The sequence below is a fragment of the Sphaeramia orbicularis genome, chromosome 16 (assembly GCF_902148855.1).
Source record: "Sphaeramia orbicularis chromosome 16, fSphaOr1.1, whole genome shotgun sequence".
NCBI classification, from domain to species: domain Eukaryota; kingdom Metazoa; phylum Chordata; class Actinopteri; order Kurtiformes; family Apogonidae; genus Sphaeramia; species Sphaeramia orbicularis.
The window spans coordinates 23,194,574-23,217,557 of NC_043972.1; the positions used below are offsets into that span (position 1 = coordinate 23,194,574).

At 38.5% G+C, this 22,984-nt stretch overlaps 1 protein-coding gene and 1 long non-coding RNA gene across 4 annotated transcripts; one reads left to right on the plus strand and one right to left on the minus strand.

The window, feature by feature from the left end:
- The first annotated feature begins 8,928 nt into the window (after nt 1-8,928).
- LOC115436036 (uncharacterized) lies at nt 8,929-10,123 on the plus strand. The gene is made up of 2 exons (XR_003937769.1): nt 8,929-9,342; nt 9,427-10,123. It is a non-coding gene; the product is annotated as an uncharacterized LOC115436036 (long non-coding RNA).
- A 511-nt stretch (nt 10,124-10,634) lies between these two features.
- Nucleotides 10,635-22,696, minus strand: ankrd34a (ankyrin repeat domain 34A). 3 transcript variants are annotated; one of them, XR_003937768.1, is made up of 5 exons: nt 22,517-22,696; nt 18,433-18,942; nt 15,486-16,048; nt 13,923-14,618; nt 10,635-13,480 (listed from the first exon to the last, which is right to left on the minus strand). XR_003937768.1 is itself a non-coding variant. In XM_030158737.1 (4 exons), the coding sequence occupies exons 2-4, from the start codon at nt 18,857-18,859 to the stop codon at nt 13,992-13,994; spliced, it is 1,617 nt and encodes a 538-aa protein (XP_030014597.1). In that variant the 5' UTR covers nt 18,860-18,883; nt 22,517-22,696; the 3' UTR covers nt 10,635-13,991. The 3 variants fall into 3 exon arrangements, 2 of the variants coding, with proteins under 2 accessions (XP_030014597.1, XP_030014596.1); XM_030158737.1 differs by having other exon boundaries at nt 10,635-14,618; nt 18,433-18,883; XM_030158736.1 differs by having other exon boundaries at nt 10,635-14,618.
- Nucleotides 22,697-22,984: the final 288 nt, after the last annotated feature.

The following is a 22,984-nucleotide window of genomic DNA, read 5'->3' on the forward strand; positions in this document are numbered from 1 at the left end:
TGTTCTGAATAACTCTTTGGCTTCATTCACAAAATGTGTATAAATGTGGCACAAAGCTTCACACAAAATGTGCTGATACATCACAACAGAAAGAGATGATTCAGTGACAGCTATACCAGTGTTGTTGTGTTTGACTTTTAGACTACAGTTAAATGACAGAGACAGGAAAAGCACCGAGAACAGCCCCATAGGACTGGACCAGTAAAATAATAAATAAAAAACTATAAATAATGATAACCCCACATTTTTCTTCAGCATCTTAATAATTGCTTTCATGCTCATTGTGTTTTTTGAGTATTTGATTATACAGATAACTTGTTAATCCAATTAGACCTTTATTATCAAAAGCAAAATGACTTATTTTATCTCTTTTAGATTCAGTCCTTCCTGTGTATCATTACAGAGCACTTAGGAACTAGCCTGGCCAGCCATCTGGTTTTCTCAGTGTATTCAGTACTGAGAAAACAGCCTGGACCTGCTCCGTTCGCTGTGAATTATGGCTGATCTATTTTATACCAGACCAGTCACAAGTCTGGGAGGTGGGTATTTCACAATGCATCATACGCCAAGTCAGTTCTAAGTCTGCAAATCTTTTTACAACTCTTGTCGGTTGTTTGATTCAAAAATAAGGACTGAATTACAGATTGCACCCTGTCCGTCTTTCTCAATAAGAAATCCGTCTGGAATTCTGGGTTTGAATCCAAATATGAAGATGGGACTAACAGGCGCCACGTAAACCAATCACAGATAAGACGGACATGACGCTTTTGTCAAAGAAATTTAAGAATACAGGGTGTAATCTGTAATTCAATCATTAAGGATTGAATTACAATGAACACAAGTCGGTTAGAGTGTTTACCAAACTTCTTGTTTCCGTTAACGTGTTAAACCCTGGGCCATTTGTTTCCAGTTGGAACCATTTCAGTGTAACACAAAACAATGGATTAGCTGATAGCAGAAGCTTCATTCATATAAAACCAAGTTATGATCAGAAAAAAACTAAGGTAAGATGAAGGTTCATTACTTTATGATGCCTTTATAAACTCTTATTTTTGCTCTTCTTTGGCTCGCTCAGTGAGTTTTACAGAGAAATAGAAAAATAATGCTTGTACTGTTGAATCTGCTTAGTGTTAGCTTAGTGGCGTAAATTTGTCACATTGGTCTGTTTTATTAAATTATTCATGACACAGGCTGGTCTGGGACTGTTAGATTGTTTTAGATATTTGCCCATTTAAGTGCTTGTTGTTTGGATTGTGTTCTGTTGGGCTTTTAGCTGACCTTCTGCTTACGTGGAGGCTACATACAACAGAAAATGAGTTGTTATTCTCTGTAAACATCTCATGTAGAGTTTTTGAGACTTAACAGATTATCAAAAACTATAATGTGTATAGAATCTTCTTACATCCCTAAATATTAGTGTGAATGGAAACAGTGTCCTCACTGACCTTATGGACAATGGGTGGAGCTTGTGCTTCAGTGGGTGGAGTCTTGTTTGTGGGTGGAGTCTGATTTTTGGGTAGAGTCTGTTTATTCACTGTACCATATGGTGCATATGGTTTAACAATGGTGATTTGCTAAAAATTCAGAAGGATAAACAAAACAGTATTTATATATTTGAAACCCCATGGTTTACAACATGAATAAACTTAAACACACTTTGACAGAGTAATGTTTCACCTCACCACCAGGATGCACTTTAACTGACCTTTACATAGTGATTCTACATAATGCGGTAACACACTGACAGTGCTTAGTTTAACTCACCTTAAGAGAGTGTTTTTTTGACACAGACAAAGTGATATGAAGGGACAGAACCAACTCCAATGATGTGAAAATGAGACAAATCCCGGATAATAATATAGTTGTGAAACTGTCATCCTGATGAAAACACAACATGCATATAAATATTATTGATGGGTAAATCAGTGTAAAGCATCATGTAAAACCCCACATCTTCCCACATTTTGAAAAAACAATACATTTCTTGAGTTGAAAGTCATTATGTTTTGTTGTCTTTCAGAGTAAAGGTCAAAAATAATTTAATAATCACTTTTATCAGTATTAAGTTTAATTTAACATACTATCCCACCTTTTTTTGGTTTGAGGTTTTATCATTTAGTTGTAAAACAATAGGATTTTTCATTTATTGTGTGTGTCATGCATTTATTGTATAAAGCACTTTATAGAATATCTTATTTACGAACACAAACAAAACAGATTCTGAACAGTTTAACCCATAAAGACCCAAACATCCACTGGCAACCAAAATCATTTACTGATATAAAAAATGTAATACCTGTTAATCCACTAATCCTATCAATACATGTAAATAATTGGTATAAAATGCAGTTTGTCATCTTTTCACGGTCATCAGATATGACCCATTTGGACATTCAGAGGCTCCGTAGTGAACATGGAGACACCTTCATCTTCTGCAACATTGATTCATCAGTAAAATCCATGGAGTTTGACAAATGACAATGAATGGAGAAACTTGTTTCTCCATTCATTTTTTATGTTCAATTATTGATATATTTTACTGAAAAAGTAACTTTTTCTTCCATTTTCTCTGTTTTTGATATAACCCTCAACTTTAATTTCAGCTTTTATGAACATCTGCTTGATCAATTAGTTAAATATAGGAAAATACCTGTTTATCACTGAAAAATGCAAAATACTGAGCATAGTATTACTATAAATGTCAATAAACCACTTAAGAAAGGCTTTGGGGACCACCACAAAAGTAGCACTGGGTCTTTATGGGTTAACTACAACCTCAGCTAAGGTGATGTTTTACTGATAAACACAGTGAAACCAAGTCCTCACCCTATATAGTCTGTAATAGATCGTATCCAGGAAATAGAGGATGACGGTAACAAATGAAAGCAGAGCTGACAGAATGGTGTGGATGAGGACCCTTTTCACCTGCAGAGCAGACACATGTCAGCAATTCTGATCCATCGGAACTACCTGGACCCCAGCAGTTTTATCATAATAAAGAATTCCTCACCATAGAGCTTTTGGGCACTACGGAATGTGTAGCAAGCGTCAGTACCCCAGTTATGATGCACTGTGGAAAAGCAGAGATACAACAACTGTCACTTGAACATAACAGGTCACATGTGAACATAGATTGCACCTTTATATAGGACGTCACTTGAGACATCTTCAGGGCTGTTTTCTGCACCTATGTTTGTTTACTCCACCACATCTAGGAGATTATATTGTTCTTTCTACTCCACTGTAGTTGTTAGCTTTAGCTCCATTCAGTCACATTAACCCATAAAGACTCAAACATCCACTGCTGACCAAAAGCATCTACTGATCTAATTGTTTAGCAACTATTCATCCATGAATCCTATCAACACATGTAGATGATTGAGGTGAAATGGTGTTTGTCATGTTTTCTTGATCAACAGATATGACCCATTTGGTCGTTCAGAGGCTCCGTAGTTACCATGGAAACACTGTCATCTCCTACAACATTTATTCATCAGTAAAACCCATGGAGTTGGATCAACAACAGTGGATGGAGAGACACTTGTTTTTATGTTCAGTTAATGATAGATTTTACTGAACAAGTCACTTTTTTCATCAGTTGTTTCTGTGTTGATACAATAACCTTTGAATTTACTCTGAGCTTTGATGAACATCTACATCACCAGTGAATTAAACATAGGAGAATAGATGAATTTCACTGAAAAAATGTAAAATGCACAGGATAATGTTATACTAACTAGCAATAAATAACTTAGGAAAGGTTAAATAGAGAGAAAAATTTATTTAGGAACTGCCACAAAAGTCAGCCTGGGTGTTTATGGGTTAATGGATTAATGGATGAGGGAGCAGCTTTTAAATAATAGGCTTTTCCCAGATGCTCCTTCATGACTCAATAACTCTTTAGTCACCTCCTTTGGGATTCGAATTATAATTAATATATTTTATATCAACCTAATAATGCAACATGAAATCATAAAACAAGCCAAGGAACAAAGCATGACTGAGGCTCAAAATACCACAATATTCTCAACAAAAAAAGACACAAATGTTTAGAAGGATTAAAGCTTAACTCCTTTTTGTGTTCATTTAGATTTTAATTGTCCATTTCCTCCTAAACATGGAATGTTGAAAATGGACGTAGCCTAAATATTTTTTTTTTTTTACAGTGTAGTATCTGAGGTAATTTCAGAATACTTCTTTATCCATTGCATTTGAAACATGCACACATATTTCTGACATGATTGACTGTTCTAGATTATTGAATGTGTCTGGTTCAGAAGTAAATGTGACTTACAAACAGAGGTGTTGTGACACACAAACAACTCCGAACAGCCAGAGTAGATTCCCAAGATGCGATGGTGGACCCACACATTAAGAGCAGCAAACCAGCCACTATCATCACCACCTATAAACAGATAAACAGACAGGTGAACCCAGCCGTCATGTTGCCTGTTACTACCTGTTAAATCTGTGTCCTTTTAGCTCTGCTTTGGTCTCCACTACATCCTAAGACCATTAAGTGTGTTTCCATCCAGCTCTTTAAGTACACATTTCCATTTCTAATAAATAAACAAATGAATAAAACAAGTGAAAATTTTGAAAAGAAGTGTTTCCTGTGGGTAAAGACTGAAGTACCTGAAAAAAGGTACAGTCACTGCTGCTGATATGAAAAGAAATGAATGTGCAAAACCAAACGTTATGTAACGGAATAACGACAACTGTAACTATAAACTGTGTCAAAATATGGACAAAATAATCAAGAAAATAAACAAAATCAATAAAATAATCGTTAGTATAGACCAACAATCAACAAATTAACTAAAATATTAACAAAATGAAACAAACAAACAAAATGAACAAAAGGAATTTCCTTAATGGGAATGAATGTGTATCTGTCGGTTAATGAATTAAATACTGGCTGAATGTGGTGCTGAATCATTAAATCAGTGACCGAGATGGATTTGTGATGATTAAAATGCACATTAAGTCACATTTCTTTTGGTGGTTTTCTGAAAATTCAATAAAAATATGCAATATTCTGGATATATATAAATGAACAGGAATCCAGATGTTCTTTGTAGGACTTTCTCAAAAGTCAGATAAATAATTTGTTTGTTGCAATCGGAGAAACATGCACAAATACACAATGTCTTTTGAGGATTTTGTGAAAGTCAGCAGAAATACTGGCAGTTTACTGCAATGGATGGAAGCACACATGAATTATAAAAAGTGTTGTTTTTTTTTTTTCAGTAGATTTTCTCAAGATTGTGTTAAAATGTCTGTTCAGGTGGAGCTGGGTCTTACCGCAGACATCATAGTTTGGTCCCGTTTGTAGGTGATGGTCACCTTCCTCCATCCCACTGGAGAGGGGACCTCCGGTCTCTTTTGCACCACTCTTTCTGGATTCAGAGACATTTCTGAAATTCAAATGAAGCTGGTGGGATTTAACTGAGCTCACTGTTAATTATTGATCATGGATTGTATCAGCTGGTCTGTTCACATCTGAGCTCATGGAGGAAAAATCATATGATGAGGAAGGAAATAAAATCATAAAAACTGAATAAAATTGCTCAATATAAACATTAAACAAATTCACTTTCACCCAGGTTTCTGAACCTTATGTAGAGTTTAAGTGTAGTTTCAGACTTTCATAGCCATAAAAACACCTGAAGTGTGTGGATGAATCTGTATTGTTTTGAATGTGGAAACAGAACAGTATTGGGTTGTTTCAGGTTTTTACTTTCTATGGGGACTTTGTTTTTCTTCTCACATGGCCTTTATACCCAGAGTTTACTTGACATATTCATTGCTTTAAATCATTTGTTTTCAACAGATTTCAAGTGAACACTGATGATCTGTTCTTGATTTCAGACTTATTAAGCCTGAAATTTAAGACCGACTTCACAGAACCAAAAACTGAAGAAACAGTTGAACATTAGGTTTAGAACCAAAACAAATGGTTAGGTTTACATGTACAGCTACTGGGTTAAGCTTAACACATAAACTACTGGGTAGGTTAGGTTCAGAACCAGTACTGATGGATTCTGTTTACAACATAACTACTGGGTTATATTTACAACCAACTACCAGGTTAGGTTTACAATCAAAACTACTGGGTTAGTTATAGAACCAAACTAATGGGTTAGGTTTAGAATCATAAGTACTGGTTTAAACTGCTGGGTTTGAATTAGAACTATTCAGTTTAGACACTAAACTACCTGTACTCAGGTTTAGGTAAGAGATCATAGTTTGTGTTAAAACAGACCCGTTCACACATTAACTATGTATCAAAAAGACTAACCTTCTGCCAGAAGGATTTCCACTCAGGTGCGATTATCATCTGCCTTATTTTGATGTTAACTCGACTAAATATGCCCTGTGTTGTGATATCTGAATATAATACCTCAAGGTCAAGGTTACTTTATTTGTACCCGTAGGTAGATTTCTTTTGCAGTCTAGGTGATTGCTTTGGTATTACAACAGTACATACACTGAACATGTAAGACAGGTACTTGATCCCGCTTACAGACAGGACAAAAAGACAAAAAGTGCTCAGTGTTCCACCATTCATCACTATAGCAGCATGGATAAGTTAAAGAATAAAATAAATAAATAAGATCAAATAAGTAAAAACAAGATGCAATAAAACACAATAAAAACCAGAAAAGATAAGAACAATCTGGGATAAAAACCAGCATAAGAACATAAAACTTAAAAATTTGAAGTCACAATAATAATAATAATAAATTGAGCAAAGAAATGGGATAAATAACTAAAATAAGTTAGAAAGTGCAATGTCACTATTTCTTATTGAGCTCAGTGACGGCGACAGGAACAAAGCTGTTTTTATAACGCTGTGTCCTGCACCTTGGGACTAAGAACCTCCGTCCAGAGGAAAGTAGCTGAAATTCACCTTGTAAAGGATGGGAGTCGTTGTTAAGAACTGATGAAGCCATCCTCTGTACCTGTTTAGTGTACAGGGAGGCACGGCAAGACTGGGACTCACCAATCAGGCGACTAGACCATCTCACTATTTGATTTAGTGAGTTTCTCTCTGCAACTGAGGTCTGACCGAACCACGCCACCAGGCAAAAAGATAAAACAGACTCAATACAGGAACAATAAACAAAGTTAAAATGGTTCGGTCAGTGTGGAAGTGTGCCAGTTTCCTAGGGCAGTGGAGGCGCCGATGGCCCTTTTTACACACAGACATGCAGTTTTCATTAAAACTCAGTTTTTCATCAATTATAGTCCCAAGGTATTTGTATGATTGCACTTGCTCTATAGTCTGACCTTTAATTAAAGTGACTCCGTGCCTGTCCTGCTGTTTTCTAAAATCAGTGATCATATCTTTTGTTTTTGATATGTTCAGGTGAAGGTAGGACTCCTCACACCACTGGACAAAGTCATCAATGACAGGGCTGTGACTGGTCTCCCCCTCTTTTAGCAGGCTGACAATGACTGAATCATCAGCATACTTAATGATGGTCCTGTTTTCATGTTTACTCTGACACATATTTGTGTAGAGAATGTATAATAGCGGAGACAGGACACAGCCTTGGGGAGAACCAGTGGAGGAGAACACTGGGTTGGACAGAACCTCATTCATCCTCACTCTTTGTGGTCTGTCTGTTAAAAAATCTAAAATCCAGCCCATCAGATTTTTACTAATCTTAAACTGTTCTAAAAGCCTTTTAATTAAAATGTGGGGCTGGATTGTATTAAAAGCGGAAGAGAAGTCTATAAATAAAAGCCTTGCAGATGCCCCTTTATCCTCCACATGTTTAAAAATCATGTTTAAAAGAGTCAGTGTGGCGTCTTCCACTCCTCTGTTGGGCTTGTATGCAAACTGCATTGGATCCAGTTTATGTTCAGTCTCCTTTAGTATCACAGTCTTAACCAGTCTCTCAAAGACTTTCATAACTACTGAGGTGAGAGCAACAGGCCTAAAATCATTCAAAGTTTTTGGATGGCTGGATTTAGGGACAGGGACCATGACAGCATCCTTCCAGAGAGTGGGCACATGCTGTGTCTGCAAGGACTTATTAAAAATAAACTGAAATACAGGAGTGAGTTCATTAGCACATGATTTAATACCTGATCTGTCATGTTGTTGTCTTTAATATCTTGTTGAGCAGGAGTGTGCTGAAATAACATGCTCTGACTGGACACCCAGACAGGAAGTCACCTGACCTCAGGTGTGGTTGCTATGACTGACTTAAGACATTAAAGATAGAGTGTCAGTCACATGAGTAGTTTATGACCACATTAGGTGTGTCACATGATCCAATCTGATGGTGTGTTGTGATGTTTAAGGTCATGGAGTTTAATTTTCCGTAATGAAATTAAAAAACAAACACATTTAGAAAAGGATAAAACCATAAAACACTGAAAGAGCAGAGCTGTGGATTCACAATACACAGCTCCATCTGTTTCAATGCATTATGTAGTAAATGACTGCTTAATTTTTTTATATGTTCAGAACAAATTTCAACTGAATGTAGGAACAAATAATCACCTGTTGACTCCTAGGGATTCAAATAATGACAGTTACCTCCCTTACAAACTGCAAATATTCAGACCTAAAAAGGATTTAAGACTTTACAAGGAAACATAGACTGAACACAACTTTAGAGAGAAAATTATGGGAGAAAACCCTGAACATGACTTGGAAAAGATGTGTATTCTGTTATTTCTACATCCACAGACTGTGCATTTCCTATCTCTTGTGTGTACTTTAACAGGTTTAGCTAAATGTTTACTAGTTGTTTCATGAAACTGTTGTGGGGAAATGCAGTACTGTGAGTGTCCAGAGGGGGCAGGAGAGCAATATATCTGAAAAAAGACATGATTAATCTTACAATGTTCATAACATTTCTGGTGTTAATAAAAGTGAAACATGTGAGCATTAAACAGGAAACATTTTATTTCACAGCTGAATAACGATCAAAGAAGAAAAATAGATATATTGACATATTGATTGGACTTTATGCTAAATGCTAACAGGCAAAAATACAAAAATACTTTGTGTTTAAACTTCAAGTATCTACGAACAACGACGTCTCCACAAACCTCCGAGCACTTAGGACAAGTCCGGTCCTTTATAAAACCAACCGGATTCACTTGGATTAAACTGGATTCAATTGGACTAAACTGGATTAAACCAGATTAAACCTGATTCAGGTTTATCGTCAACTGGACTTCCCTGGATCACATTGGACTAAACTGGATTAGGAGAATTCTTTGGGAATGGTTTGGACTGGATGTCTGTAAACAGGGACAGGAAGTGGAGTTTAAGCTCAGACGGTCAAAAACATAAATAAATACAGGTCTGAAGTCAATGTTCACCTGGAGGCAGAGCTCCAGGTGAAGGCGGGGCTTAAACTCATTAAACTCATTTTATTGATGATCAGATCAAACTGACAGTGAACTGGGTTTAACCTGCAGCTGTTTGAAGATCACTGTGATTTTAAACGTCTGTCTGAGCTGAAGAGGATTGAAACAGATCAGGACTGAAATCTGGAATCAAACAGTTTCATCTGAACACAACACCTCTGTCTCTCAGAAATTATGTTCATATGCTAATTAATTGTAAGTACAGTTATGTTTTGTTATAAACATACTTCACTACTTCACATCTTGACTGTTTTTAGGTTTATACATAAATGATATTTTGGTTCAGGTTAGGAAAAGACCCTGGATCCATAACATGTTTGGTAATGAATGAATGTAATAAATACTTTCATTCATTATTAACAAATATGGATTGAAATAGATGAAACAGATCCTAGTTTGTTTTAAATATTAGTAAATACATTCATTCAAACTGAACCATAAACAACTCAAAATCAGATAATAAAATAAATCCAGTTCCAATGTGTTTTGAACTACATTCTGTGAACAACATACGATCTGGAGAAACTTTTTAACCACTTTGACTGTCAATAATAAAATGTATTGTGAGTTACTGAGAGTCATTTCTGTGAGACAGAGTCGGACCATGTTGAGTTTGATGGATTGTTCATTGACAGGAGACTCAGCAGAACAAACATCTTCATTTGGTAAAACCCTTTTTTTTTATAAGAACAGATGCACATTGCTTTTACAGAGAAAGAAACAATTAGACACATTATCTCATAGTTATGAGAAATGTTTCAACTTAGTTACCCATAATCATAACGTGGAATCAGTTGAAGAAAATGCAGATTTTTGCAAAACAAAAAACAAATCTAATGTTAAAAATCATAATTCCATATTAGCACTTCCTTTCCCACTCAATAAAAATTGTTTGTGCAGTCATTGTCTACAGTGGTTACTCATTTTGTATCAAATATTTATATTTTTTGCCAACTAATGCACACCGTATTGTTTTTTGATATTGTACATATAAGGCATTTTGGTTTCATTAAGAATACTGTGAATCATGTCATCATCTTGGCTCATAAAATCTCTCAAAATCATGCATGACATTTAATTTAATTTCCCAACCACATTGGCGAGGCCATGTGATGATTCATACTGATTCTCAGATCCATGCAACCACTAAAGCGACAAAAACATAATGGTTGCTGTAATTTCTTTCACATATTGACCTGTATTATTGTTTGCCTCTTGAGCTTGAAGTGGGTTATACCTTTTTTACATCAAACATTTTGACCAAAAGACAGAAAATACACACAGGAGGAACAGGTCGGTTAATAATGGCTGCATCCCATTTAGCTGCATCAGTTTAAGGCCTGTTGAATTGTGCATGTTACACTATAAGGACCTCCTGAGAAAACTAAATGGAACAGGGCCATTGTTAATGTTGCTAGTAATGTCAGTGCATTGAGTGCTTTCGCAAACCAAAATGGCTGCTATGAAAAAGCAATATATGGATTGTATATGTTGTGATTTTGTTTTCAAGAAGGCGTTGATTATTCTTTAAACATTTAACCCCTGAAGAACAACGTTTGACGAGTCTGGGATAAATGTAAATTCATATACACTATTTTTACTTAATTTCAAAACTACATTGTTTCACTCAAATTTTATGCAAATCATGATGTGTTCTATATCTTATAATATTTCTCTAAAATTAGACTTGAAAAATCAATGACAAGACATAATAAAAAATGGAACAAAAATTCTTGTAAATTGTGTATGGGGGAGCTGCTGAGCCTTTTTTTTAGCAGATCCATGACCAAGGACCATAAAGTATGTTTTTTTCTGACACATGTACAAAATTTTGAGAATTTCATACTATTTTCTGCTCCTCAAAGTGAAATTCGTTTGTGAGTAGAATCCACAGTTTGAACCAGACCTTCATGCTGGTCGCAGCTCAGGCCATAATTATGAGAACATGTGTCTAATATATTTTCTTTTGTGAACTAAGTTTGGTTTTGTTTTAAAGTAGCAGTCCATCTTTTGTGTAAATCATTTTGCTGTGATTCAGAGTCTGTAGAAAGAGGTCATTGTAGGCATCAGACATGTCTTTAACTGCCAGTGCCCCCTGGTGGAGGCTCCAGATCTTTGCAGGGTTTCAAGTCTCAGCAGCAGGTTTTGGCTCCAGCCTCTACTCCTTCTTCATCTTCTTCTTTGGATTTGTATGAAACCACAAACACGTTGTCATTGAACTTGTTTGGACACGAACGGATCATAAAAACACCTCCAAGTGATTAAAGTACAGAAACAGAGTCTGGAGCATCCGTCCAGGAGAAATAGTTTGTTTTGGATCTTTGACACTGAAATACCAACTATAATGTGGACTAAAGATAATTACAGAGCGTACAGCGCAGAGTTCAGTTTATCACTTAAAAGTTTATCATCAGTCACATGACGAGACCTCGGTGCAAATTGTGCATCTGTAAACATCAACACATCCCGGTTCTTCTATATGATTCATGTTTTCCATTGAACAGAGAATTCAGAGCACTAAGATGAAATGAAACGGGAGGCGAGGTACCAAAATGCTAAAATCTGACTCAGAAGCATCTTCAGGAGGTTCAACATGTGTTTCAAGAGTAAACATTGTGAATGAAAGCATTATTTTGAGCTACAGATTATGGTTATTTTTCAAGTTCTTCATCGGATGATCTTTCAATTCAAATATTAAATACCCCGAAGTCTTTAAATGTTTGGTTTAAAGATGTTTAACTAAATATTAGCCAATTAATGATGACCTGTTGAACCATAATGGGATCTAAGTTTCAGCAGAATTAGTTTCAAGCTGAAAACTTTAGTTGTTAGTTTATTACTAACTTTCAATTAACACTTGACTGTATTCACATGGCAGCCATTCTCTGACGTCAGTATTGGTTTGTAGAACCTTATAAAGCAAACAAAGACTGGACTACATATTACATCCATTGTGTTGAAGGTAAAACCAGGCTTCAACATTAGCACCACTAATAACAAATCAATTCACAAGCCTGTGAAAACTTTAAAAAGTAACTAATGTCACACAGTTTAACTATCAATTTCTTGGAGACACTTTTTCCATAAAATATCCAGTAGCTCTGAAGCAAACTTATAATTAACCTTTTATCAGGCAAGTGATTATTTTTGGTAATTTCTGCAAACTTTATAAGACAGTGACAGCAACAGTTCTAAAATACATGTTCCTTTCACCTTACATATGTTTTTCTTGTATTTTTTATATTTACTTGGATTTTTTGGGAGGTCACATACGAGTAAGGAACCACATATGGTAATTTTATTGACCTTGATTTTCTACATAATAAAAAAATGTGAAAAATTTCACAAAAGTAATAAAGTCTTGTTAGGTCCTCCAATAGCACACCAAGGTTGAAATTTTTAATTTCAGGGTATTTCTATGAGTGCCCTATTAAGGGTTAAGAGGTTACAAATTGGATAAAAGTTTGTATAGAGTGACTAGAGGCAGGCAGGTTAAGCAGAAGTTGAGCAGCTGTGAATTTCTAATGGCAAAAATAACAATTGTTTGAAGCATGAAAAAGTTGATAACGTTTTTCAGCAGATATCACCCCCAGGCGTTCGTTAATACTAAAAACACCTTGCGTGTGTCTGAAATTAAGACTCTTTCATTTCATTGTAAACCAGAGAAGAGTTGAACTTAACATCTAAGTTAAAGTAACTGGTTGATAAATGCAGGATCAACCATCAAACCAGTTGTAAAATAAATCTAGATGAGAATGATTTTAAACCTTTGAGCTGTCATTTTAACTCAGTATTTCTAGTTTAAAACATACTATCAGTGCTACCTTTTGCTGATTATGATAGCTAGATAATATTAACACCAATCACTTGGCTTAAATGAATAATTAAGTGAATGACTACACTGAAAAAATGAATAAATAAATCTCTTGATCAGCATCAAAAATATGCCCTTAAACCATATGTCAGTTACTTTATAATGTTGGTATAAACTAATGGATAGTTTTGTCATGTAAATGCTTCAACAAACCTAATGTTGATATTAATCTTCATTTAAAAACTTTGTGTTTGCTCTCCAGGCTTTTTCCTTTTCAGAGTATTACACAGCAGATGTCAGATTCTGTCAACAAACCTCTGCAATAAAAGTTTCTGCCAGTAAGAAGTGTTAATAGAAAAACAGTCAGTAAATAATCAGCCAATCTGTGCTCACAGCAACTGAACTGGTTATTTGAAGGGTTTAATGAAGAAACAGTGAAACTAAATGTCAAATTGTTTAAATCTTTCATTTTCTTCAGTCAATAGTTAAACACATGGACGATATGATCAAGATGGAATCCCACCTCACTTGACCCATGAAAACTCTTCTATTGTAACAATGACTTCCTGTATTTCCAGTATTTTTTATCCTCCATTTGATCAGTTTGATCAAATGACACTGACAGAACCAACTCCATGTTCAAGACCATCTCTTCATTCTTACTTTACTGACAAATGGCTGCCATGTGAATATAGTCAGTAGAATACTTAACACCTGGAGATAAGTGCCTTTGGTGCCCCTCCCCCAGTTTTACCCATCATGCCCTGTTCCCTCCTGGTCCTCAGTCCCCGTTGGACTCGATGACCTTCTCGTTCAGAATCTCCTGGAAGGTGGAGAGCTGCTTCATCTGCTCCGTCTGCATCGAGTGCCTCCTCATCAGTTTCTTCTTCATCTTAAAATCTGGACCCCGTTTGGGTGAAGCTGGGGCCACCGGGACCAGGATCTTGTGGGAGTGAACTGGAGACGTGGGCTTCCCATTGGCCCGGATGTCAGGGATGGGTCTCTGCGGGTTAATGTTGAGGGGGGGCAGGAACCCTGGCCGAGTGTGGGAGATGTGGTCCAGGAGGAGCGTCCCAGATCCTCTGCGCTCCAGGAGCCCTGGGGGCCGCCGCCGCACTGTGAGGGGGGACACGGAGTTGGGGATGTTCTCAAGAGACTCCCGGGAAGAGCTGGTGACCAGGGACAGGGGCGAAGCATTGAACCGGCGCCGCTCCACTGACACCCGGCCCGAATCTGGGGAGCCCGGAATCGACTCAGGGCAGAGGTGGGTGTCCGACTCGTAGTGCTCCATCCGAGTCAGTTTGGGGTGAGCCAGGGCCCGAGCTGCTGGACCAAGACCAGGGCCTGCTGCATTTTCCTGGGTCTCAGGGGCCGTGTTTCTGCGATACAGGATCTGGTGCTGCTGGACCTTAAGAATAAAAATAAAAAATAGGAAACTTTGCTTGTGCAGCACTTATCAAAACAATCTTATTAAGTGCTTTGCAACAAACAATGAAAACCCGAGTGGATACAGCAAAAATTCTCAAAATATCTCTGAAAATTGTTTCCTGTTAGTGGGGGAGTAGGAATATTTGTCTGGATGAAAGGTAAATGTGAAGGAGGTAAATGTAAGCAGATGTTGTGAACAAATATGTGTGTTCGTGTGTATTCAGTTGGGGGGGACTCAAAACAAATGGAACTGACATACGAGTTGGAAATGAAGAGCTGCAGAAATAAATGTAAGACAAAGTCTTGCAAATATCGAAACAATGTGATTTGATCCAGACCAGAGATTCAGTTCAGAGACTAAAACTAAAGACTGAAGTTTCTGACTGTTTACCTCGTACATCCAATAGTTCCACAATCAGCAGTAATCATTAGTTTGTCAGTTTGGATCTTAACTAAAGCGTTAAAACACTCATCGTATGAAATGTTACATCACACTGAAACATTTTGTAATGTGACGCTGATAAACCATAATATTCACGTAACAACAGTAGATTTTCTGAAAATATGGTTTAAAATTGCAATACATTTGGATGGAAACCTGACTATTGATAAAATACACACTTATGTAGTTAAAAAACAATTAGGCCAAGAGACTAAAAGAAAAATAAGCATGGGATACAAAAGCAACAGGTGCATTAATACAGAGCAATGCCACATTCAAGAGGAAAACAGTGAACTCTGTTAGGAATAAATAACAGAAAATATTGTGAAAGTAGCCTATTGACCTAAACATTTTAAAAGATAAATGTAACAGATGGAATATAAAATAAATTAAATGAGTACAGACCTTTTCGGCCCAGGAGCCGCTGAGGGTGTTGCAGTCCTCAGAGCAGGATCGGTCGATCAGTTTGGGGTCGTGGGTCTCAATGCTGTGTCGTCGTGACAACAGAGGTCTGGCAGGCTCAGAGATGGACATCCCATTAATCTCGGTGATGGTCCGGCTCAGGTCACCCTCCTCCTCCTCCAGGTTTTGGTCAGGACGTTGAGGGACAGTGTTTGTCGGCAGAGCCACTGACGCAGCCACTGATGCAGCCACCGATGGAGCCACCAGGCCCCAGGGCTCTGAGTTCAGCCTCTTCAGCAGCTTACGGGGGGGCGGTAGCCTCTTCTCTCCTGGTGGCCTGGCCGATGGCAGTGGCAGGGCCGACGTAAGCGCAAAGCTGAAGATTCCCTCTTCATTCTTGTTTTGGTCTGCCGGAGATGAAGTGCCAATCTCTACCTCGGATGGAGACATGCAGGCGGGCGTCAGCTTGTCAACGATGCCTGGTGATGGTGGAGAGTTTAGGTACTGCTTGGTCTTCTTGGTGCCGGATGGTGATGTGTCAGTGGTGATGATGATCACCTCTTTACCTAGAGGGTTAGCAGACAATGAACATGCAGTTACAATATAAACAATAGGGGACTACTAATAGACTACATAACAAACAGAAAAAATGCCACAAAATACTCTCGTCTTGTCAACGCTAACTGTGTTCTTGAAGGCTCTACTGGGCTCTATTCTCCTAAATAATCTGCATTAGGGGTGTCAAACATACAGCCCATGGGCAAAACCTGCCCTGTCAAAGGGTCCAATCTGACCTGTGGGATGAATTCGTGAAATGCAAAAAATACACTTAAGACAATAAGAATCAGGGGTTTCAAAATCATTTCAGTTCAGGGGTCACATCTCAATTCAGTCTCAAGGGGTTCGGACCAGTAAAATACTTTCATAATGACAACACCAAATTTTTCTTTGTTTTAGTATGAAAAAGTAAAATTACATGAAAATGTTTAAATTGACAAATAATTCTTTCATAAAAAATGTGAATAACCTGAATATGAACAACCTGAAATGTCTTAAGAGAAGTAAGTGCAATATTAACAATATTATGTCTGTTACTAAATGTTTTGTGCCTTTGTTGATCTACTGTGAACTGTAAATTGCAATCTACATGTGAATGATAAGCTGAGGCATAATATTGTTAAAATTGCACTTATTTTTCTCTAGAAATTTCAGGTTATTCATGTTATTAACATGTTTTAAAGGATAGTTTGTAGATGTAAACATTCTCACAATGTGATTTTACTTTTTTCACTCTAAAACAAAGAGAAAAGTTTGGAGTTTATGTCATTATGCTATTATTTGTCCGGCACAGCTGACATCATACTGGGATGTACACTGAACAAAAATATAAATGCAAACATTTTTGTTTTTGCTCCCATTTTTCATGAGCTTTACTCAAAGATGTAAAACTTTTTCTATGTACACAAAAGGCCTATTTCTCTGAAATATTGTTCACAAATTTGTCTAAATCTGTGTTAGTGAGCACTTCTCCTTTGCTGAGATAATCCATCCATCTCACAGGTGTGGCATATAAAGATGCTGATTAGACAGCATGATTATTGCACAGGTGTGGCTTAGGCTGGACACAATAAAAGGCCACTCTAAAATGTGCAGTTTTACTGTGTTGGGGGGGTCTGGGGGGGTCAGAAAACCAGCCAGTATCTGGTGTGACCACCATTTGCCTCATGCAGGACAACACATCTCCTTCACATATTTATCAGGTTGTTGATTGTGGCCTGTGGAATGTTGGTCCACTCCTCTTCAATGGCTGTGCAAAGTTGCAGGATATTGGCAGGAACTGGAACATGCTGTCGTATACGCCGATCCAGAGCGCCCCAAACATGCTCAATGAGTGACATGTCCAGTGAGTATGCTGGCCATGCAAGAACTGGGATGTTTTCAGCTTTCAGGAATTGTGTCCAGATCCTTCAACATGAGGCCGTGCATTATCAAGCAGCAACATGAGGTGATGGTCGTGGATGAATGACACTACAATGGGCCTCAGGATCTGGTCACAGTATCTCTGTGCATTCAAAATGCCATCAAAAAAATGCACCTGTGTTCTCTGTCCATAACGTACATTTGCTCATACCATAACCCCACCGCCAACATGGGCCACTCGATTCACAACGTTGACATCAGCTAACCCTCACCCACACCACACCATACACGCTGTCTGCTATCTGCCCTGGACAGTAAAAACCAGGATTCATCCATGAAGAGACCACCTCTCCAAAGTGGCAGACGCCATCGAATGTGAGCATTTGCCCACTCATGTCAGGTACAATGATAAACTGCAGTCAGGTTGAGACCCCGATGAGGACGACGAGCATGCAGATGAGTTTCCCTGAGATGGTTTCTGACAGTTTGTGCAGAAATTCTTTGGTTATGCAAACTGATTGTTGCAGCAGCTGTCCGGGTGGCTGGTCTCAGATGATCTTGGAGGTGAAGATGCTGAATGTGGAGGTCTTGGGGGCTGGTGTGGTTACACATTGTCTGTGGTTGTGTGGCCGGTTGGATGTACTGCCAAATTCTCTGACACGCCTTTGGAGTTTGGCGTATCATAGAGAAATGAACATTCACTTCACGGTCAACAGCTCTGGTGGACATTCCTGTGGTCAGCATACCAATTGCATGCTCCCTCAAAACTTGCAACATCTGTGGCATTGTGCTGTGTGATAAAACTGCACATTTTAGAGTGGCCTTTGATTGTGGCCAGCCTAAGGCACACCTGTGCAATAATCATGCTGTCTAATCAGCATCTTGATATGCCACACCTGTGAGGTGGATGGATTATTTCGGCAAAGAAGTGCTCGCTAACAGTGTATGTGACCCCTCGATTAAAATGAGTTTGGCACCCCTAATCTATGTGATGTTGCCAATACTGTGTACTGGTCTTCTTGATACTTGCCTTTAGCCTTGCAGGCATCCAGCAGCACCTGCAGGGTGTCACGGTCTCCCCGGTTGATGGCGTGTACAAGTGCAGAGGAGCCGTTGTAGTCTTTGAGACTGGGGTCAGCTCCATTCTCTAGGAGCAGTGATACCACCTCCTTCCCTGCCCGTTCTGCGCAGGCATGCATCAGCGCCGTGCGCCCACTTTTGTCCGGTATATTCGGATCGGCACCCTTCTCCAGCAGGTAGCGCACCATCCTCTGACGGGTCTGAGACTCGTCATAGGAGGCGATGCATGCGGCAGAGATGGGTGTTTCCCCGCGCTCATTACCCTCATTGATGTAAGCTCCACCCTCCAACAGCAGGCGGGTCAGCCTCAGCTTCCCCTGGAAGACAGCTTTGAGGAGGGCGTTCCCCTCTGTCTGCAGAGGGCCTCCATCTCCCATGATCCTCTGCTTTTCTCACACCTCCTGACTGACGGAAGAGAGCTTAATGCTAATGGGCCATCCTCCACCGAAAGGCACATGACCTGCAGGGCAAACACAAGTGAGGTCAGTTCATTGAACAGGCTCCGCCCACAAACAGGTCACACCTGCAGCGTTTACTGCAGGTTTTATTGCTCAATTCAGATTTTTTTTTACTGAAATCTGATTTTTTTGTGTGTGTGTGTGTGTGTGTGTGTGTAGTTATTCACATCATAATCTAAGTGCAACAGTCACCAGATTCATGTGTAAAGTCTATGGTCCTGAAGTGACCCACATGCACAGATGAAGACATGACGTTACACACACAGCACACTGTTTACAAAGAAATTATGGATCTTGCTGGGTCCCGCCTCCTCCAGCACATAGCCTATCTGTGACAACTGTCGCATTTCAATGATGTAAGACTTGGGTGAAATGTGACATGAGTGTTTAGATTGTAGTCATATTGCAAAATATCAGATATGCACCCAATGGAGGACCACATATGAAAGTGGCCTGGGTCTGATTTGAAAACATCAGATTTGTGCTGTTCAGACTGTCATTAAAATATCAGATAGGAGTTTCATATGGGCAAAAACTCAGCCACTTTGACTGGCAGTGTGAATGTAGTGGTAGTAGGAGTGGTCAAGTGTAACTTTACCCTCCTGAGTCAAATTCCACCCACTGCGTGATTCTGAAATGTACTACAGTCTTTCAGAGGCTGGTGCAGGTGATGAGGGCCTGAATGACTAGATTTGGATGTTAGACACGAGTAGTTCAGGGATATCAGGACAGAATCACACCTCTGTATCTATGACAGTCTAAAAGGGTTTGTTTAGGTTTTGTTCATCTTTCCCATGTTAAGTGTCCTTCATTTTAAGAACACCCTATATCCTTCTTTAGCTCTATTCAGGCAAATCAGACTCACCAAAGAAAGAAGAAAATATTTTGCATTGCGTTGATCATCCAGACACTGTGTGACTGTGTGTTAAGTGTTTTAACACGCAAGTTAAAATCCAAAATGACAAAGTAAAGTTTGAGGCAGCCGTATAACATGAAAAACTGTGGTTTTTCAAGAGAATCTAGAGGTTCAGAATGGGCTGATATAATTGTTTGAGTTCGTGTCAGAAAATGAAAAAAGGTTTGTCAGACTCTGACTGAAGGACAGGTGGACCTTTTGTTTCATTTTTATTTAAAATTTTGTTAAACATCTTTTTCGTCTTGCTATGCGGGTTTCATGTTAATTCTAAATATGGATATTTCATAATGTCAGACTCAAATGATGCAAAAATGCAGTTTTAATCAAATAACAACAGTCTGATGGACACACCTGAGTCAGACTTCAGGCTTCATTTCACCCGTTCTAATGTGTACCAGTGTTTTGTGTTGTTGACAGATAAAGTCTTTAAACAGCCTGTTATTGTGTGAATGATGGCAGAGCGTCTCATTGTTTGCATTCAGTGTGAGAGGATGAACAGGTGGACTCAGGTGGACTTTGGACCGATTTGTAGGTTTTATGGTTTTCTGCTCCACATTAAACCTAAGCACTACAGGATACATATCACATAATATCATGTCATATCTACAAACTGAAAGAAAATCAGATGAAAGTTTGAACCTCAGTGTTTGAAAAACAAAAGATTTACAAAGTTTAAATGTTTTAATGGACTGAAAATATCAAATTCATTAAATCATGAGTAGTTTCTTGTGTCTTTAGATTGTTCTCCTGCACATTTGTTGAAATCTCATAAAAGGTCTGAAAAGTGGACCTCAGATAGAAAGATCTGATCTGAGTCTCTCCTATCTGTTTGCTAACAATGTAAATTCATTTTTGGCTGAACCTGGAGCATGCAAATAATGTTCCAATGCATAACAAGGAAAATTAAACTAACCACAGAAAGTACATTTTAAAATATATCTGTGTGGATATTGTCAAACAACTGAGCCAAACATAGAACCAGCAGGCTTTGAAACCACGAAAACCACGTCTGCAAAGGAGAAATCAACCCAGATCAGTAAAATAAACTCAAAGTTAACAGCGATGATACTGTTGTTTTTGTTTATTTAACTAAATAGTGACAGCCAGTATGTGACTTGGTTTTACAGTGAACTAAGTAGCTCCTCAGCAGCAACCATCTCATTAATAATATTCATGTTTAAAAAGCATAAATGGTATTTTAACGTAAAAATGTGACATCAGAAAATCCAAAAATACATTATAAAGCCAACACATGCTCTGTGCATGATGTGTTTATTAATAGATGCATGAGATGAAGCAGAGCTTCAAAACAGCACTTGCACGCAGGAGTTAAAGTTAATCACTGAAGTAACTGGGACACTGTGTCTGTCACTGAGCCTTTGTAAAATTATGAATACCTCAAGAGTGAAATGCACCAATTTTATATTTTTTGGTTAATATCATAGTAATAACAAACAGTTTGCAAACATGCTATGGTTTCATCTAATCTTTTCAGTTAATCTTTAATCAAGTAAGGAAAACATAATGGGAAAATGTAAAATAACCTTCAAACTTTAAAAATAAGGACCTTTAACCCCCCATCCCCACACTATACACTGAAGGACTCTGTGGGAAACACTGTAGTTTTACTCCCATCTTTTTATGAATCTTTTGCAGATGTACAGTATATTTACACATGCATTTGTTTAAGTGTTTATGACACTAACGTTTAAACACACCTTAGACTCATCACTGTCCCACATTTTCCAACACTGTCCTACTTTGTCCCACACTGATATAGAATGCTGAACTCAGCTTCTGATTCCACCTTTAAGGAAACATCTCACTGCACTGAGCAATGGCCTCTTACAGTGCTATAAAAGCCTGCATCCTGTCTATAACCAATATAATATCACCTTTGTTGTAGTTTAGAAAGGGGAACAGGGGATATGGAACTGCTGAACTGACTGGATTGAATTGTCCCACAAAGACTCTTCAAACACAATGTTTGATTTGTTAAAATGAATCCGAATCACAAACACTAAAACAGACTTGAGTGTTGTGACAGACTGTATGGTCTGTTACATGTGATCTCTAATAACAACAATAATGACAACAGCAACAATAACACAGCCTAGTTAATGACTGTTCCAGCTCAGCTGTGATTATAACGTGTCTGTGTTTAATTCCGCAGTGGAACCGTGTAAACTGTGCAGAACATGCACCTGCAGCGGCCACGTGTCTACCCTCACACAGGTGCACACACTGAGGATGAAGACGATGAGGATGAAGAGGCTGCATGTGGAGGAATGCGGTTCTTCTTCTTTTTTTTACGTCAGTCTGCTGCTCTGACGCAGTGAGGTCTAAATTTACACACCGGCAACGGACACGCGCACGGGCACGCCATCTCTCTCACACACACATACACACACGATCAGATAGATGGTGTTTTGCTGTATCACCATCATCACCATCATTAATATAATTTGTTTTTACGGTGTAAAATGTTTTTAATTCATTGAAACCTGCAGCGACTACACGTGCACCGCGCGCACACAGAGATCGTTAAACAGCATCGAACGAACGAACGGAATGAAGTGATGAAGATGAATGGATGAACAGAGGAGGAGGAGGAGGTGATGAAGAGGAAACAGAAAAAACAGCTGAGTTAATTCTCTCACCGCCGAGCGGAGCGACTGTCATCTTCATCATCAGCCTCATCTTCACCGTGTGACGGTCCGTTTACCGGCTGCTTTTACCCTCTGGTTACCCTGTGGTTACCCTCTCGTCACCGGCTGGTTGAGGATCTGGACCGGCTGTTTTACCGGCTGTGCGCGCGGCTGCCGGAGCTGCTGCACCGTCTCTCCTCTTCCTCCTCCTCCCGTTTCTCCTCCTCTTCCTCCTTTTCCACAGACTGAGTCTGTCACAGCCGCAACACACACACACGCGCGCGCGCGCATACACACTTAATTTTGTCTGACTTATTTTAATGGTTCTTCGCTGTTTGTTTATTGTTGTTTTCAAAGTATGGGTATGAAACTATCATTATCTTTATTGTTAAAGATGTGTTCATTATAAGTGACTTGGAGGTCACATTTGCATCAGCCTAATGCATTTTATTCCCAGTTTATGAGCAGATCATACCCTGA

Excerpts from the sequence above, each read along its gene's own strand:
- ankrd34a (XM_030158737.1), bottom strand. The coding sequence starts at position 18,859 with ATGGGAGATGGAGGCCCTCTGCAGACAGAGGGGAACGCCCTCCTCAAA. Across the intron at positions 16,049-18,432 it reads GGATGCCTGCAAGGCTAAAG|GTAAAGAGGTGATCATCATC; the intron begins GCAAGTATCAAG and ends CTAACCCTCTAG. Across the intron at positions 14,619-15,485 it reads GCGGCTCCTGGGCCGAAAAG|GTCCAGCAGCACCAGATCCT; the intron begins GTCTGTACTCAT and ends TTTATTCTTAAG.